Source organism: Lepisosteus oculatus, chromosome 15, assembly GCF_040954835.1.
Source record: "Lepisosteus oculatus isolate fLepOcu1 chromosome 15, fLepOcu1.hap2, whole genome shotgun sequence".
NCBI lineage: Eukaryota > Metazoa > Chordata > Actinopteri > Semionotiformes > Lepisosteidae > Lepisosteus > Lepisosteus oculatus.
Window position 1 is genome coordinate 24,442,851 of NC_090710.1, and position 20,580 is coordinate 24,463,430.

The window sequence follows — 20,580 nt, forward strand, 5'->3', positions numbered from 1 at the left end:
AGGCTTCATCACTTACCAACCAGGCTCTTGATTAATTTGGCAAACTCTAATATTGTGTGTTCTTCTGGATTCCCCTGTAAAGAAAATAATAAGAAATCAGTAAAAACCACAATATTTGAATTGGTTTTGCTGGTCTAGAGATGTACCAAGCTCACAGAAATACCCAACCTGTTACCTGGTTTACCTCCTATTGCGGGAATTGATGTAAACCGAGTATCACGAAAAAAGTGAGTTCCCAGGGCTTGATTTGTGCCATCAGGTTACCCTCAATCACTACAAGCAGAGTTCTGTAGCAGCCCGATATTCCTCAGATGATCACACTTGGAACTCCTCATTGATCTTGGTGAGGGTCATGACTAGTGTTCTCTAATATAAGGTCATGACCTAACACTGACAGGCTGATTGTAACTTCTTGCCCTATTAGAAACCGCTGGCCGTGAATGCTGATGTAGCTTTACCCATACCATGTCTATGACATGAAGGAGTTCTTCTCTTGAGACATACTGATCCTTTTTGTGTTTTTATATAATTTTTACTAGGATTGGTAAAACTGGTTAAATCACTCAAAAACTTTCCACTAAAGAGGTGACAGTGCTTTTGCAACAGTGAAAATCATGATCAATGAACCAAGATCTAAAAACATCCAGTCATAAATAGTTATGTTTATTTTTATGCTTAGTATACATGATAGTTCTTACAACTTACAAGTGTATACATTTCTATATTTTTAAAAAATCTCAAAGGTATATTTTTATTGGTCTCATTTCTGTGTCACACAGAACATTCTTCACCTGTGTGGAAAGAAAAGTTTCTATATGCAATAAGCATTTTTAAACTGAAACAATCAGTGAACGGTGATGTGATGATGTGAGGATGACATGTTCTTTTCTAGAGCTTTCAAAGTCTCCGGTTCTACTGCATAAGTCTGTTTTTGTGAGGCATTTACTTTCCACAGATTTATTCCACAGATGTCAGCAGTATTGTTGCTACTGAGGTGTTGGGCAAATAGGAGTACTATGGTATCCAAATGATTTACAATCTTACATATTTTACAGGTGATAAAGTAAACGAATTCTTTACACAATGTGCCAAATGCAAAGGTACTGTATTAATCCCTGCACACAGAGAGAGGGGCCCTAAATCACTGAGCCCCAATCACAATTCTTTTGCGTCTACATCTATAGGAGTTGTTTACCTACAGGACTAAAAAAACCTAGATATACAACCAGCATTTCTTCCTTATTAAAAATTGTGAGTTGTTTTAGGAACAATACATACCAAATTGACAGGACTGCTGATATTACTATTCATCAAGGCCACCAATCCATTTACCAGGTCACTGAAGCAAGAAAATACAAGTATTTTTAGAAAAATTCACTTAAAAAAACAAGAAAAATTATTAGAAATTTTATTTGTCAAAACTAGCTTTATAATGTACATATCTGTTTTTTTTCAAAATTATTCCATAAAAATAACTAAATCACACCATACAATAACATTTTTCAATTATTTCTAAATGATTAAAAACACTTTTGTATGGGTAGATTTTTAAAAAATCTGATCATTTGTATTATTGCTCATAAATGTAATACAAATTGAATTCTCTGTAAATTCAAAAGTAAAGAACACACTATGAGGACACTGAGAGTCTTGTTCAGTGGTGACAGAAGTGTGTCACAGAGGATGTGCAAGGGAATCATATTTAAAATAAAACTGCTTCTTCCCCAACTGGAAAGCACATTTCTATCTATCATGCACACCCCTTCCTTATTAATACATTCCCATTCCCAAACACAAGTGAAAAAAAAAGGTGTGTTGTGTAGTTTTCAATAAAATAAATCTACTTTTAACCAAGTTATTAAAATATGAATTGAATATTTTCATTAATAACAAAAAAGTATATTAAATGTATCTATAACACAATGTAAATACAGGCTGTTCAGAGAATTTGAAATAAGCAAAAAAGTATCTGACTATATAATATTCAGTAGTATCCACATATGTTTCCAATCATAATTTATACAATGAACCTTTGCATTGCAGGACACTAACAGCCCATTAAGGGAACATAGATGTTAAGCTGAAAAAGTATATACTAAACATAAATCACACTTCTTTCTGTAGCACTTTTAGTATTTTTAATGTTTTTATAATGTAATAGTGCTAATTTCTTTACATCAATTTAGTTTAAATAAGTTATATTGTTTTGCTTATGAAAAAAACACAAAAAGTATGTCTGAGGGGAAATTTGTTTTTGATTTTGTTTTGCGTTTTATTTATTATATTAATTTAATAAAAATCTGTTTCCAAAAATATATTTTTTAGCATGGAAATTATATACACAGTGATAGTATTGATATTGTCAGAATAGTATTGTATGAGCAATTTAAATAAGATTTTCCAAGTTTATATTTTTATCCTGTTTTTTTAATATATACTTATTCCATGTCTAATTACAACACCTTTCACGCCCAGAGTACTATACCCACAAATAAGGTTTCTTTCATAACTTGCCAAGCAGCACAGGAATATATTATGAACACAGAAATCTGTACACTATGTGCCTCACCAGATCTAAATAAATATTACTGAAAAAATTAAAATTTCAAAAACAAGGCCTGGAAACAAATCAAAGCATTTGCAGTATAAGCCTCAGTATTACAAGGAACAGAGAAAAACAGTTTATTAAATCTCACAGAGAAACAGAACCTGGTCAAGATAATTGTGGACTAACAGGTACAGCTGAATCTGTCCATTTACAGTGGTCTGAAGAAGTATTCACCAACCTTCAAAGCTTTTACATTTTAATTGCCTTCTGAGCGTACTTCGCAATACTATATATATATAAAATGTTATATATAAAAATCAACACAAACTATTCCAAATTTAGTATATTAAAATAAACAGAATACAATCAATCGAGTTTAACGCATAGGATTTTTCCCAGTTGCATAAGGAATCAAACTATTTGCTACTGTAGCCCTAAATCAGCACAGGTGCAAATAAATTTAATTTTCAATTTTACAAAAATGTAATATACAAGCTATTTTAATATAAAAGAAATGTTCAGGATAGCACATATATACAGTATATATAGAGATTGGTGACCAAGAAAATAATGAATAAAAAATGTTCTTGATTTTAGAGCAGCTAGCAATGTGTTTTATTATCAATAAATTATTTAGAAGGAAAATACATTTTGACACTCTACATGTACTAGCAAGGAAGTAACCCCCGTAACGAATATACTATTAAAGTTGAAAAGTATAACAAATGACATGTCTAGCTACTTTGTAGATCCAATTCATCTTCCCTTGTTGTAAATAAATTTACTTAAAAGTACTGATAACTGGCATTAAACATTATAACATCGATTCTATTTAGGATAGCAGCCAATATCAAAAAGGTGATCCATTTCCTGTTTCTGCCTCTTCTTTTCTGTTCTTTTTCTAGAGCCTTGTAAAAGACCTTCAGACTGGAGTTAGAAAATTCGGTTAATTCATCTTAAGGTCCACTGACCCCAAAATGCTGTATACCCAGCCTCTCTCATCCCCTGTTTAGGATAGATATTCAGGTTTTCCCTGTTTACTACATACAGAGGATTACGAAGGATGAAAGAACGATTTATTTGTTTGACACCTCAGCCTTTGGTCAGGCCAAGGGACAAACGTCACTGGCAAATATTGAGGACATTGTAAAGTGTGAGAAAAATACCCACTCTTTCCATCATAATCTCTAGGACAAGGAAATGGCAGTATAACTAGACAACATTACATTGTGTTGTATAAGTGACCAATGGTCATAAAATTAACAAACGGTTGTGTATTTTCTTTTAATATATAGTGCTTAAAAAAAGGAGTATCAGTGAATTCCAGAAGGACTCACCACTGCAAATTCTCATGCATTATTACATCAATATGAGAAACAGATTTTCAAATGAAAATTTGCCTTTTTTCATTTGAATACATCTTTCTTCTGATATTGAGCTGTAGACAGTGGTAGTGTTTTTATCCACATTTTAAAAGTCATCAGGTTTACTTCAAAGGTGCTTTTAATTTTTAAATTATTCACTATGAACTAGGTGACTTCAAGATTGTTACAGTAAATGCATTTTTATTTCAGTCCTGAACCATTTTAAATCTACTTCCAAGTCTTTAACTTGAATGATTTACACTGTATTTATACAGATAATATTATTTTTCAGTTTCTCCCTTTTCATAGGGAAGCAAGTGGGAGTGGGTGGAGAACATGTGTGTTGTTAATTGAACTCGTATAAATACTCATATAAATAATTAGTTCTGAACAGTATACATTCCTGTCACTCACTGTTAATCCACAACTGGTCTCATTTATAAAAATTGAATATGCAATGATACAAAGATGCATATGAATCAAAGATTCTTTGTTAAAGAACAGTAAATATTCTGAGATATACTGTAGGTTTATAGGTTCTAAGATGATTCACAGCTGTAGAACTAATAGGGAATTTATTATTATAGTGCATGTGCACTTTCAACAGGTTTTCAGTATTGGAAAAACCTTGTGATGCACTCAATAAATAAGCAGTTCAGTTCAAGGACTCCTGTTATTTTATATGACTACTCATACACAATCCTCTGCTTTTTCAACATCCAATGCCACTGCCAATGAATCAGTCACCCAGACAACGAACAAGTGAAATAATGCTAAAATGTAGTCAAGGTCAAAACCTAAATCACACAACACCATTGTCTTTCTGAATATTTCATATAAAGTGTTTAATAAAGATCCACTTTTCTGTAAATTCATAAACTAGTGAATACTACCTTTATTTTTTAAGCATATTCCAATAGATGCTAATATATGTGCTTGCAATTTAAAAAAAAAGAAAATTCTAAACAGCATTGCATTCTATATAAATGTTGCAATAAAAAGTTTAAAACATTAGAAATGAAATGAAGACATGTTACATTAAAATTGTACAATGCACTAGTGAGACCTCATTAAGAATACCGAATAAAATAAAGAAATCAGTTCAGTCTTGAACAGATGGGACTTGATTCAAGGATTCAAAATGATTTAAAATAAGAACATAAGAAAGTTTACAAATAAGAAGAGGTGTTTTGGCACCTCCAGACTATTTGATAGTTAATACAAAGGGTTGTGAGAATATGGAACAAGCTACCCAGCCATGTTGCTCAATCCAATACCAATATCCAATACTCCTTCAAGGAACAGCTTGATGAGTACTTTGGATCAGCTGGTTTGAAGACCCAGCTGTTTCTTGAAAGATGCAGGAGTCTCAGATTCAGCAACGTAGCTTTACAAATCATTGTATTTCCCTTTGTGTGCATAAGTGCGTCTTTTTCTCAGTTTTAAGTCCACTTTAATATTCTGTTGATAATATCATTTTCCTATATTATCATTCAAACATTTTTTATTAAATCAAATGTAATGCATGTGGGAAATTGTGAATTTATTTCTGACAACCATCATCTACTGCACTTGCTACTGTTAATCCGAGTTTTAAAAATTGTGTTCCTTCCATGTTCTCTTTTGATTTCTCTTGCTGAATGTCCATGAAATTGCAATTATGGAAGGTACTTAGACCTTCTGTAACTGACAATAATGAGGGAACCTTCACATCCTTTGTTCACATACTGTAATAACTACAGACAGGCATTATTGTACAACCTTTTCTTACGGTTACCTTACTTTCTCTAAAAACAAAATATTGAAATTTTAACAAAACAAAGCTGATAACCTAAACAAAATGTCAAAAATATCTTCAATACCTTAAATCAATGTTTATTTAGATCCATAATCGGAAAACCATTTTCAGTGTTCCCAGTAAAGTGCAGCAACCAGGAGCCTATCCCACAAGCATGGAACACGAGGTACAGTAGTATTTATTTTTTTTCAATAGTACATTAAGGAAATAAATATACGACCACAGAATAGACTATTATGAAAGCTGTAGTTTGATTTAATTTTAATCAGATTTCAATTCTGACAACAAAGGTTAACATCAACAATACTGTTACTACAAATAATAATGTGTAGAAATGTCCATACCATTACTATGTACACAAGGAGAAAACAGCTGCTGAAAGCAGTCAGTACAGAACTTGTACAGAAGTTGGAAAGCTTTGGATAAGGTCACTTTAAGGGTATACCTTACTCTTATGTTTACAACATGAATTAAACAACTTGCTAAAGGTAAATATTTATTTTCAAAGATTGTGACTTCAAATGGGCTATCATTGCTTTGATCTATACCTGCAGGGTAAACTGTTCATGTAATTACACGATGAAAATGATTCTCCTAGTAAGTGAAATATCAGATTTAAAAGACTAAGATCTATACTTCAGAGAAGACATCAATCAATACAGACAACAGACACACACCACAATATTTTCAAATTAACATTGAGATTTCTTTCTTTGAAATACCCTGAACTCAATTACTGAAAAATACAAATAATCCCATCAATGCAATGTCACAATCTTCCATTACATATGGAACTGCTTGTTGCATTAAAAGTTTATATTGGAAAAATAACAACACAGCTCTGCTTCCACTGATGGATACATTAGGTATACAAATATTTCTAATAAAATTTGCACATTTGTTTTTGTGGGCTTCTGACAGGAGCTCCAGTCTCACTGCACCAAGCAGTTTGGGATAAGTGGTGTCTAGAAAATGTTCCTATGCGTGTGTGTGTCTAGGGTGCAATCCCACCTTGTGCTCTGTGCTTCTGGCAGAGGCTCCTTTGACCCTTACCAGTAACATGCAGCTTTCTGAAAATGGTTGTATGTTTAAAATGATTAAATTCTCATTTTCTACACTTAATAAAATGATTAGCCTTGACCTTCAGATAATACAACTGTGACAAAACTGTGTATAGTGAAAGAGGCATAACACTGTTTTGAACAGATTTTATTATGAGAACAGAAGTCTGAGTGTACTCAAAATATACATGGAAAGATAAAACCTGTGTACCAATGTGAGTGGGGGGATGTCAACTTTATGACTGATCAGTAATTATCAAAGAAAACATAAGATAACAGAAATGAAGTACAGAGGGTACTAGAGTACCCTCTTTCAGCTAGAGTTCTGTCAGTTTCAATAGAATACACATTTATTTATATTCAACATCGTGGTATTGAGATTCTTAATTTCTCTATAATTATAATAATATCTTCCAATGTGTTGACTCAAAAAATGTAATTTTAATTAAGCTTTAAAAAAAAATCAGTGATACTGCTCAAAGGAAATACATTCTGCAGGTTGGTGAGAGTCTGGTAAAGCAAGACACAGTGACAGATATGAGTAGAGGCTGAGTTGTTCACATATTTTGACAGCTTTAAATTTAATAACCAAAATTCAGCCATTAAAAATATGTAAAATGCTTACTAGAAAGTAATTCATAAATCGGAACCATTCCTTCCATTTAATTCCATGAATATAAAAAACAAACCTTAATGTTCCTTCCTATTTACAGTATATACAGAAACAACAGATTGGTTCTTGATTAATTACAGAAATGTTTATTCCTGAAAATTTAAGAAGTATCCTGGGGTTTTAACTAGTGATTATAGAATTAAGTTCTTAATACATCTTATTACCAAAAACATTTGTAAAAAGTGGATTTATTTAAAGAATTAAGACATCTGCAGGATTAAAATGTCATTTTTACGGATAGCATCAATTCTTCTTGCTGTAGAAAACAATCCCTGAGGGCAGTCAGTCAGTATGCCAAACAAATGTGTTATTGTACAGAAATCCTTTGCTTATCAGCGGGAGCCATGTGTTTCAGTCTGAACATGTGAAGAGGAACAGGGAATTGTATGATACTGTTTGCATACCGCATCTTGACAAATTCTATGAAATAAATAAATAATCTACCTTTCCATTTTGTGGCCTTTTCACATTACATTACAGTTCACCTAATGGATTATTATAGCAATACTGTTGCCTTTCCTTTTGAAATTATGATCTATAAAGAATGCATGGAGACACTGGAGATGCTGAAAATGGACTTCATTTTACTTCAGTGTAGTATTATATTTACATTTTTCTTTCTGAATTCTTTTTTAGGTCATATGTATAAAACCTATGTTTTCTTGGTTGAAACAGTGGTTAACTGAAAATTCCTTTTAGATTTTTAACCACTTCTCTTATAAAATATTGCCAGTGTTGAAAAGGTATCTATTCAATAGTATAGTAATGCTTTAGGAATGCTCACCTGACATACTGAAAGGCCCTTGTTTGAGATCCTGTGCCATAAACCTAAAAAAACAAATACAAATGTGGCTTTGAGGTTCAAATACAGCACTTACAAATCTTAACATCTGATTTAAACAAAAAATTCATAATCCAACATTTAAATTAACTCTGCAAATCATACTTAATCACCTTGAAGGTCAGCTTTTGCACAGCGTGTCATTATTTCATGGCTAAAAATATCTCGGTTGAAAATATAATGAATGTGTGCTTGTGATCAATTATGAAAAAAAAGATACATAATGCCACAGTTACAAACTCTGAAACTTGTTTCCTGTACAGTAAAAAGGATTGCATACAGAATTTGTGAAACCTTTCAACAGCATGGCAGGTGTCTGACTCTAGATGAAAATACTCTTGCAAAATAAACTCCTGGTTGGGTCTAAACCAAAGACAGGGACAGAGCTTAGAAACATTAAAAACAATATTCATTAAGTACTCTTCCATTCCTTCCGTTAATTCCCCCTACAAAAGGACCTTTGTAAACATTCTTACAAAGGACATTTTTGCCACTATAGATCTATTATATATAGAGAGATTTTTATAAAGAACATTAAGAAGGCAGTGTTCTCATTTAATGCACATTTCCACAAGATTAATCTAAGTTCTTTAAAACTTAAAAAAATACATTAAATAAACCCTTTTGCTTTGCACCTGTACATTGATACGTACTGTAAGGGGCTCTCCCTGAAGTGCTTGCAGAATGAAGTTGCTCACCACGCGGCCATCATTCATGTGCATTCGAGAACCAAAAGTGTTAAATATTCTTGCAACCCGCACCTCCACTCCTTCCTATTGGTGAAAAAGGAAGGCAATACTAGTATTAGCAAACGTGTCCAACAAATCTCTGTACATGCTTAAAACAACTCTTAACATTTTAACGGGGCATATTTTCCTTACCAACTGTATTCCTTTTGTGTTTTTGGTCATTTATAAAAACTTTGTTGCATTGCAAAGGATGCTAAGCACTACACATATGGGTGGTACACTTATTGCACATCATACAGACTCTGCAACCCTGCATAGGAATCTACCAGGTCACCATTAAAAGTAACTGATTTTCAGAAGGAAGAATGTCACCCACTGTTCCATCAGAACCACATAAAGTCCGACTTTACTTTTCTCAGAGGACTCTCATCCCAGTACTGATCAGGCCCATCTTTGCTTAGCATCTGAGATCTGGTAAGATTACAATAGATGGTGGTGATGCTTCTGCTATGTTGAGCACCCACAGGCATCACAAGTCTCCCTTGAACTTGAACTTGAACTTTATTGCCATATGTAACCGGTACTGGTACAATGGAATTCTTACTAACAGAAAGTCTCTCGATTGTAAAACAAGTGTAACACAAACCGGACACTTTTAGATACAAAACAATGCCTGCTTTACTTGACAGCTTATTAAGACTACCTGTTGAGTGTCTCCCTCCATACATACATAATACTAATAACACTCGTCACATATCAGACAGCTTTTCTGTTAGAGTTTCAGAATGCCTTAGCTTCACGTAGACATCACATCTCTATACAAATCCCCAAAACAATATTCTCACTGTTTTCAAGCACATCTTTAACATCTAGTAATCTGTTTTTCCCAATTCCTATCAGTTACACCCTTATCAGACAAGCTGAACTGGTTCTCAAATGGAATATATTTTCTTTTAACAACCATTTCTACCATCATGTCAACAGTGCGGACACAGGTGCCAGAACTAGATCAAGTTATTCTAACAAGTATGTTGGATGAATGAAGCTACTTTACTGGCACCGTTTCTTGACATTACAGGTGAGAACTGCATTGAATTCCCAGATCAGTTCAAATTCCAACCATCCATCAAAATACACTTTTAATCGATCCACCACTCTTAATGAGGCCTTTAGATTTACAGTATGTTTTCTATTAACATCTGGGAGTAAATATTCAAAGCCCACTAAACCCACATCTGCAAATTAGCTCCTTTATGGCCCTTTCGATCCTAAACATACAGTATGAGCCACAATGAGATTCTAACACAAAGCACTCAAAATTTGGTCTTTTTCATTGATGAGCCCTCAACACACGTCTCAGCCAAAACATAATTTGAAACATCAAACTCCTAAGAAATAAACATGCACAGACCTGTATATGGCATGTTCTTACCTATAATACTGGCTATTCCAAAGGTCAGCAAACATTTTACGAGAATGAATGTTCCTGCAACTGATCTTATTTGTTGATTTTTGAATATAACCACCACTGCTTGCACTACAACTTCAATTTAAACTGTAACTTTGTAAGATGGATCCTAGACTTCTTAACAAACAGGTAATGGGTCAAATGGGGGAAATGACTATGTGGTATGTGGAGTACTCTTTGAAGTTTGATAACCAAAGCCTTTGTTTTCAAGACATTTATTTTAGGAAAAGTGCAACACCCCTCCAACATACTGTTGACTGTAGAAATTGCTCAGACTGTAGAAAATGTCAAAGACTACATGTACTTGGGACTGGTCATAGACAAAAACCTGGATGGGACACAAGTTGTTGTGCCGCTTATAAAAAAGGCCAATGCAGACCCTTTTTTCTTAGGAAACTCAGCAATATAAAGGTAAATAGAATTATTTTAACCTTTTTCTATAAGTTATTTATTGGAAGTGTCTAAACATATTGTCTCACATCAGTACTCTCAATTGTAATAAGTTGGAAAATTTAGTGAAAATATGAAGCAAAATAATTGGGTCAAATCAAATATACTTACTGTAATTACCCTCTACAAACAAAGGGCTGTAAAGAAGGCCAAGAGCATTATATGGAGTGAAAATCTTTCATCCCTGCTGGAATATCTCTTTCAAGCAACATAAAGTAACCCTGTAACACTATTACTGTATATCAGCTTCTTTGTTGGTAATGTCTGTCTTCATTATTTTATTGTTGTATTAGACTATGCCGCAAAATAAATTTCTTCCAGAGGATAACAAAGCTTAAATTAAAAAAATGAAAATGGGTTAATTATCATAAACATGTAAAAGTGTTCATATTTTGACAATTCAATACTCTTAAGTACTGAGTAACAATGACTAATATTGGCAGATTTTTTTCACCACAGGAACAAGCTGTAAGCTTGCACACGAAAAAGCACTGGGAATTTAAAATTATATGTTTTATTTTATTTTGTATTATTAACATTTTAAAGGATTTTGTTACCTCTGTAAATCAAGGGATAAGTGCAAATTTATTTGAATTGGTCACCTACAGAAATGATTAATGATCATTAGTCATCATTATCACCCTTAAACTCTGTTTGAGGGACTGACAAGAATAGCATAACAGTTTCTGTGATAACAGATGAGAAGCTTGCCTGGTTTTAGCAGAGGTTTACTGTTTTTAAGTGGAAGACAAAATTGACAAAAGCAATACATATGTGCAGTAAAAAAACAGCAAAGTATTCCATTCTCAACTATTAATTTGCTCTTTGGTCGCTTCTATCTGTGGTACTGAAATTAAGCATGTTGGGTTTTCCATGTAGTTCTACAAAGAAATACAAACTTCTCTACCTCTCTTGAACCACTTGACTCTTTATATTTTTCTTTTTCAGTAACAGCTTATTACCAAAGATTGGTAGGGCCTTATTACTATTTTCAAGAATCTATTTTTGATCTATGGATGTCTGTTTCCAAACTATATGTGTGACACCTCTGGTTTAAGGAAATATGTTACAGCAACAAGAATCAAAGAACTTTCCATGCCAATAAGACATCCCTTTGTCCTCCCCTGACCATGAATACACTCACATTTTGTCTGTGTCCTTTCACACATATTCAAAGATTCCCATACTAGAATTAGTGGCCAAAATTATCATTACACTTGCTTCACAGATCCCTATTAGTACTCAGCGACCAGTTAGTCATATTTAAACTCTCCATTTACAGATTGCAACATTCTGTAGTTCCCTATGGAATGTTTTTCCCACATCTCCATCTTATTATCCACACTTTACCTACCCTCATACCTTTTCATCTTTATTTTCCCTATCCCTCATACCTCTCTTCTCCCTCTCTCCTCCACATACCAGGAAAAACGCTTCACAATATCAATTTTGGACTCTTTTTCACTTCTCAGAACGGAATTAACGTCTCTAAAATTGACTCTAAAATTATTTTGAGCATGCTCTGAGCATCATGATGTTCACATTTATCCCGTTACTAATCATGACCTCACCTCTTTAATAGTCTTTTAACTTTCACAGAACAACCAATTTTTTCTGAAGATAAGTCACTATTTTGCGATGAAAGAATGGCAATTGGTGCACATTTAATATCCTATTGTAAGTACCAATTTAAATCTCCTCAGAAGAACATAAAATTCAGATATTATGCAATCAAAGCTAAAAAATAGCACTTTATTACAGGAGAGCTATTATCTGATGCATTGATTGGAAAGTACTTTTAGAATACACCAGAAAAAGTTACCACTTATCTTTTTCCTCAGTCCCATATAAAAATGCCTTTTCTTTTTGATCAATACAAAGATAAATAACCATACTCTATTATGTGGAATAACTCTCTTAAGTGAAATTGCTCAATAAAGGAAAGTCTTGAAAATCTAGTAATGTAGTGTTGTTTTCAGAAACTACTTAAAAACAAAAAAATAACAGTACAACTTTTAACATGGAATACACTCATACCCCGGTATCCAAATCTAATTCGTTGTTGAAAATCTGTTCAGAAGGCGGGAGATTGAAAATCAAAAATAAAAATTCCATTATTTCTTATAGGGAAATTCCACCCTGCTCAAAAAAAACACTTTAAACATACAATACCATACAGACCATTATACCAAGCTTAGGGAACAATGCAGTTCTACACAAACAAGCTAACTATAGCTGTAAAATAATTAATGATATCATATTTACATTTTTCATTCTTTCGTAATAGTGCATAAATGTGCATATTGTTGTCAACTATTCTGCTAAAGAATCTTTTTCTCTTCCTTAGGGCCCATAATGAACAGCAACTACAAAACAAACACAAACAAAAAAACACTTTGGAATTGAGAGCACAAGCTTTTGCTGTGATCGTAGACAAAGCACTGCTGCCTTATGGCGTCCTTAACCATAATGTCTTGCACATGCGCAGAAAAAAACACCTGTTCAGTGGTGCTGAATTCAAATGTTCGCAGAACGTTCTGGGCCAAAGTCTTCACTTTTGAACTTCAAAATTAGATTAAAATTCAAAATTAAATTGGATTAGCGAAATTTTGTCCTCATCACAAATTACAAGGTACAAATTCTTTATGTTCGGATTAGCGAAAATCAGTATACCGAACGTCCTTATACCAGGGTATGAGTGCAGTGCATTTAATTCTATGTAGGAATATATATTTTCTGTATAATTTAATTCAATAATTAGGCCATTACTTTGGATTAATATTGCAGCTTTCAGTTATTTGAAAATGTGATGAAGGAACCTTTTTGAAAAACCTATGATTACAATTATTTTTCTCTAAAATGCCCCTAAATTGTCATGAAAATACATAAAATGGTTAACTGTTTTTAAGAAAATTACACATGGTTTTCTTAATAAGCTGTGTGCACTGTTTATGTTATGGGTCTGTAAAGTATACATGAACCTAGTTCTCCCAGATCCAATTTTATGATTTAGGGTTGAACTAATTTTTGTGTCTTCTATGTTGTAAAGGCATACATTCCATCACAAGCTGGAGGTCTGATGACAGCCTGCAGCGAACCCAATCAAAGTCCTACTACACTGAACATTTATGAGGAGAAACAGCTTAGATAAAAACAGGATATATATAAAACTGAAAATACTAAACAGGACACTAAAATGGTGTGAGAAAGATTACTTCTATGAGCAAAAAAGAATTGTTAAATACACCTATTTGAATCTCTTCTTCAAAACACCACTTAATGTCTTCCCTGGCCAGCAAAATTTCTTTCGTGTCATACTAAAAGGTCTTGTGTCATGCTTATAGCTTTTTCAAAATGTCAAAACCTCATTCTCACTAAAACAAAAGGGCAAGACCGTTCTGAATCTTTCTCTGCATTGAAAAGATTCCTTTAAATTCTTCTTTTCCCTTTGGATTAGTCCTACATTATGCACAGTCTACCTAGCAAAACATCTCTTAGGTGAGATGAAAAACACTTCTGAAGAAAAGATTAGAGCACAGTAAGCAATTATTATCTTCCAAACTTACTGCCTGTTTCCAACAAGATTAGAGATTAGCCCAATTAAGTTTCAAACTTCCTTTCTTTTTTGGAAACTCTTTTATGTTCACATGTAGCCTAATTTGTAGGGTTAGGGTAAGGGTCAAGAATTGGGGCCTGATTTACCTGGCAGGGCCATTATTCCAGGTATTCACAATTCTTTGAATGAAGAAGTGTTTCCTATTCTCCTTCTTATGTTGCTTTAAGTTTTCAATTGCAAGCCATTTTTTTCATGCAATAGAAAGTGTGAACTACTCTTCTAGTTTGTTCTAATTTATACCTCTGGTGTTACATTTGAAAGTCTCCAATCAGTGGATACTACATCAATTATAAATGTATTTTTTATTATCCCAGGTAGGAGTTTATGCATCATTTGGCTATGTACGACTGGAAACAAATACCAGCAGAACCTGATTAAGTGTTTTTTGACAGTCTTAGCTCCAGCAGAATTTTGGTATCTGTTAAGATAGAATCAATCATATTACCACAGTTCATTTTGTAACATGGCGCTTGTCATTAATGTCTTCTGTGGTATATACCTGTGTGAAACATTCTTTTAGCACATTTATTCATATGTATTTATGCCACACAAATTAATTAAAAGTAAATGCTGTTAATTTAATCATGTATTTTATTGCTCAGATGGCAGTTCCACAAAGTCTTTAGCAAGTTTGCAAAATCTCAGGAAATCATCTTCACTGCAATTAGGAGTTAAAGTAGCCTGAAACAAAACATTCAGTACCATTTCATCTTGGACAAAGTCAGATCTAAGGTAAAATGAGTATTGACCTCAACAAATCCATTGATGGCTTAAAACACAGTACATCACAGGGTACTGACTGTGGTGTCCATAATCAAAGTTAATGGAATGGTGGCTTCTCTATACTGTACATTTGGGTAAATGATTCAATCACTCACCCAAAGATATAACTGTGAATCTCCAAAAAGATTTTGTCATAATACAGATAACATTTCAGGCAGACTAGCACCTAAGACTGACCTCATAAACATAAAAACAAAGTATGAAGTAGCAAACGTCAAACGGGTTCAAAGGATGTGGATGATTATGATTATAATGTTGTAAATACAAGTAACATTCACATTCCCTCTTTGAACCTGATATCTATTTCCAAGTATTTGACACTTTTCATATCTACCTAAAAAATAAAATCTCTCATGAGTCTTGTTACAGTATGTTTCCAAAACAAAGGAGAAGAAAAAATTATGTTTCTAAAATTTAATTTAGAACAGCCTTGGAAATGAAAAGGAAATACATACAGGGTGGGAAATCTGACAAATCTGGTAACAATGGATTCTTGGAATTTGATTTCTGTAGACAGAATTTTTTTAATAAACAAACAAAATACAATAAAGTATTTCAGGAACTTATGATATGGTGCAATGGGTAATTTAAAAAATTCAATATCCCATAAAGTCAAGTGTTTTAAGTGCCATGGTCACTGTTATTATTCAAGGCATTCATGGAATGAAAGAGCTAGTTTAATAGTAAATTCAGATAATGAATCATTTATAACTTACATAAAATTAGATCACAATGTAAAACAGTATCTTTGTAAATAAAATGTTCAACACCATTAATTCAAATAATTATTCCAACAAGAACAAATCATGCAGGGTAAATAAGTATTGTGTTTAAGATACTGAATAAGCTAATGATACACAGCATAATCCACTGCACAAATGTGGAATTCCTTAATAATGCTGTCAGCATCCATGAAGAATAAACATCTATGTTTTCTTGGAATTGTCATTCAGATTGCCTGAATACTTTGTATTTTTCTAAGATTTGCTTCTTATCGCTAAAAACTATATTATTGTTGATTTTGCACTGATGGAAAAGATCAATTGTCTCTTTCCCTTGCTGTAACTCATTGTGTGTGTTTGCTTTTTGTCTTTTACATAATTTGCTTCAAAGCTAAAAAGCTGAACGTTGTAAGCAATACACTTTTTGGCAATATGTGGTTTACTGCACAAAAGGTTGACTGGACCTTGTGGCACAATATTACACATATCCTACTCTTAGACCCTGGAAATTCATTTTTGGAAAATAATAGTATAGAGATCAATTTCACTTATACATTAACTAAAGCAAGGAATGATAGTTCTCATAATTCAATGAAACTAACAATTATTTGTCAGAGACGTACAGTGGATATCAATAGTCTACAAATCCTTACTGAAATCTCAGCTTTTGTTGATGTAAAGGCTAAAATCAAGACAAATCACCTCAGACCTTTTTGGACCTGTAATAAGTTCTTGTAACCAACAATATTTAGGTTAAAAATCTGAAAATGTTCAAGAAAAATACTTTTCAAAAAAACTTTCAATACCTTGGTTGTATACGTGTGCACACCCTTTACATAATTTACCTCTAGTGCTTCGATGTAACTGAATAATTTTCACATATTGAACTAAAAAACCCATTTGTATTTTAACAGCAAATATTACCTCAAATGTAATATTTTGTTTAAAAAATCATTTGAATGCTTTATACTGTTTTTACCTGTATTTAATTACACAGACATAAAAAATCCCAAAAGGAAATTTAAGGTCTTGGAATTACCAAAAGATGCAAAATAGCTATTTTTCTTCTTTCATTTTAGTATTTGTAGTATTTTAACTTTTCACTTCATTATACAACTGTCCGATATCAGGTGATTTTACCTGCTTCATGTAAGCATAACACATGGTTTCTGCTACACGCTTCCCTTCATCATAGCAGGCTCGAGGTCCAATCGGATTGACATGACCCCAGTAATCCTCACTCTGGGGGTGAACTTCTGGATCTGTGAAGGAATTCAGAATTTTCTTATCACATCAGAGAAATAAATGACTCTCACAGGCATCGTTATTAGAGTACAATTTAGCACATGAAAGCAGGGCATTTGGCCAATCTAGGTTAATTGGTTTCGTGCAGGTATTTAATCCAGCTGTTTTTAAAGAAGTTATGGCGTCAGCCTAAAAATATAGCCAGTGTAGTTTGTTCCAGACCTTGGCAACTTTGTGTAAAGAACACCCTCGCAGTTTCCATTTGGAACCTCTGCTTAATGTGTCATGTCATTGTTAATTCTGAAGAACTCTACAGAATTAAGTTCTCTTGAAGGATATCTGACTCAGGTCCTCTTGTTGTCTTGTGCAGAGAAGACTAAAAATATTCAGGTCTTTTTAACCTATAAGAGTAGGACATTCCTTTGAGCTGAAAAATTAGCTATATTTTCTTCTCTGAACTTATTCTAGTGAAATATATTGTTTGTATTAAAGTGACCAGAATTGCACTTAATATTCTTAACGAGGTCTTACTAGTAAGCAAGATTCACTAAACTTCTGTGCAGTTTCTATTTCCATCTTGCTTCATTCAATAAGAACTAAAAAATATTAGAGGTAAAATGATTATTACAGATTATTTACTTACACAATTCTGTTCATGATTTTCATCTATATAATGTCTGAGTCAATCATGACCTTTATCTGATATATTTTTATTTGTCTTCAAGCCTTATATTAAAGGATTTAGGAAACAAATTCACTTGGATCACTTAAAATGTGACAACAAATGGAGTTATGAAACGTGATTTAGTTCCGCATTGGGAAAGCATATTTTTTCTATGATACAGAATTTTAAAAGTCTCAGTATTACTTATTCAGAGAAATGCATAAGACATACACAGAACACAGGGAAATTTTATTGTAAAAACCCAGAAGCAGTCCATCTAAAGAGATAAATAATGCATTAGTGTTACTCTTATGACATTGCTTTTATTAAGTTTTTATCTTAACAGTATTTCTTTATAAAGTTGTCAGCAGGTGTCACTAAAAAAAAAACATTTATTTATTTATTTATTATTCTTTAAATTGCCAATCTGTTTGTACATACTGTATGAATCATACTAACAAGGCAATCATTTACTGGAATATGCATAATCTATGATCATGTCCAAAAATGGCTTTTAAATCCAATTAAAACCAGACAAAGGCAAGCAACAACAAAATGCATGAAGGAAAACAAAGAAGCAAATCTGAAAAAGTTGTTTTTTTGTTCTTCATTTCACTACTTACTTCTTACACCATTATCAAATGCCAGATGCTGACATACACTTGTTGATGTGAGTTATCTTATAATATGACTTATCATGCTTAAAATATACATTTTCAAAAGCAAATCAGAGCAGGCCAGGGTCAATCATTTTGCACAACCAACAGTACAAGTGGATTTATTTAGAGTATACCACATTATAGTTACACACTCTAAATATCTTACTTGACTAAATTAAGTACTACATTTCTAGAGATGTTTATATATATATTGACAGCAATACCACTACTGTTTGCTCAGTACAGTGCTGCACCAACTGATGAACAAATCAGTGTCTAATGTAGCATGTCTGGCATGTCTGTCTTGCTGTTTACTCCTGTAATTCTGAAAATAATTATAATTATAAATAATTATTTTCAGAAGTCGTAATATGGAATAAATGTCACAGCGAGACCCTAGTTATAGTCGCTGCAATTCTCCCTTTTTAGGCAGAAATAAATCATTTTTCCCTTTGATCCAAGAGCTATGATGATTTTGTCCCTCTTGTAAAATTTAATTTACACCCATTCCACTTTTTATATTTGCCTTGAATATAAACTGGCCTCCTACCACCATCCATACCCTGTGCTAATCATAAATAAAAATGATCAACCAAATAAAATTAACTTGGGATCTCAATGATCAATTATCTTATTTCACACATCATTGCTCCTGCAATGCAATTAGCTTTGCACGGCTGTCAAATAGCTCTCAATCAAGGTCAGCCTGCCACTAGTTTAAGTACTATGACTAATTCTAACAAGAAGAAAGGAGTGTAATCATTTAAATAAATGAAACAACGCTATCCAGAATAAGTCGTTTAAAAATATCCTACATCGATTTAAGACCAAAACGTGACAAAACCACCTCTTCCCCATCGTATAATTGTTATAGCACTTAACCTACTAGAGGGTCCAATTTTGTAATTTTCTGTTTACACATTATAGTTTGTTCAACAAAAAAATAAAAAAGAAAGATGGTCTTTTATCATTAAAATGTGAAAGTTTAATATTTATTAATTCAGTAATAAACCACAAAGCCAATTAATCAATTGGAAAATGGGAAAATAGCTTTAAAATGGCATCAAAAATGTATGGGTCAGAGGTTACAATACCTTCAGGAAAGATAGTCTAGGTACAAAATGCCCATTTTAAATAACGAATGATGAATATGAATACTAATATGAATGTTTGCCTAATATCCTCCCTTTCACAGATGAACTGTAATGTGCTCAATTCTAAGAGCATATGAGAAGGTCATGCCAAAGTCAGGCTGATTTCACACAGAAACAGTGAGCTTCAAATATGAATCTAAAACTCTTAGCATGATTATTTCTGCATGTAGACTTTGAGGATGTTCACTACACCTTAAAGCTCTCAGAACTATACATACATGATTTCTTGGTATACAGACATGAGAACAGTTCAGTTAAACCTCTGTAACTAAAAAACTGCAGCTTGTAAAATAGTGCTTGTAAAGTGTGAAATTAAAAGTACACTAAAGTAGCTAAATTATATAATGTAGCTAAAGTATATTATGTATAATGGATATAATGCAGAATAAGTATTTTGTTAGAATTCCATTACTTTTGTAGTGAGGGACAAACAGCCAATTAATGACTAAAGGACTGAAAACAACGGTATGTATGGCCAGTCAATATGGTAACTCAATAAATTCAATAGATTATCAAATTAAGCCCTGTGGCTCTTCATGACCAGAAGTGACGATGATTGGTTTAGCATCAAACAGACATTTATGGATTTCTTACCTCCATATACCTCGGAAGTTGATGCCAACAGAAGACGAGCCCCAACCCGTTTAGCTAAGCCTAGAAAGGAAAGTAGGAATGACATTAAATTCAGTATTTATTACGAGGTGTACATGTGATATACTGTATAACTGAGTTAGGAACCTGGGCCATTCATAAAAACACCATCACATTCAACACATACAAGACATCAACTTTAGCTTTCTGTAGGTACTATAAACCTTCACATTGTAGTTTAAAGAAAATATCAA

The 20,580-nt window shown here is 32.9% G+C and overlaps 1 protein-coding gene across 2 annotated transcripts in view; it reads right to left on the bottom strand.

Moving 5' to 3' along the window:
• Nucleotides 1-20,580, bottom strand: part of uxs1 (UDP-glucuronate decarboxylase 1) — a 42,188-nt gene that overhangs the window by 3,597 nt on the left and 18,011 nt on the right. For both annotated transcript variants that reach the window (XR_001480476.2, XM_015364430.2), the window contains exons 8-13: nucleotides 20,330-20,389; nucleotides 17,154-17,275; nucleotides 8,939-9,058; nucleotides 8,229-8,272; nucleotides 1,279-1,339; nucleotides 17-74 (exon numbers count right to left, since the gene is read on the bottom strand). Coding sequence is in view for 1 of the 2 variants with exons in the window: in XM_015364430.2 (XP_015219916.1) it covers nucleotides 17-74; nucleotides 1,279-1,339; nucleotides 8,229-8,272; nucleotides 8,939-9,058; nucleotides 17,154-17,275; nucleotides 20,330-20,389 (465 nt within the window). In the remaining variant the exon portion in view is untranslated. The remainder of the gene's footprint in view (nucleotides 1-16; nucleotides 75-1,278; nucleotides 1,340-8,228; nucleotides 8,273-8,938; nucleotides 9,059-17,153; nucleotides 17,276-20,329; nucleotides 20,390-20,580) is intronic.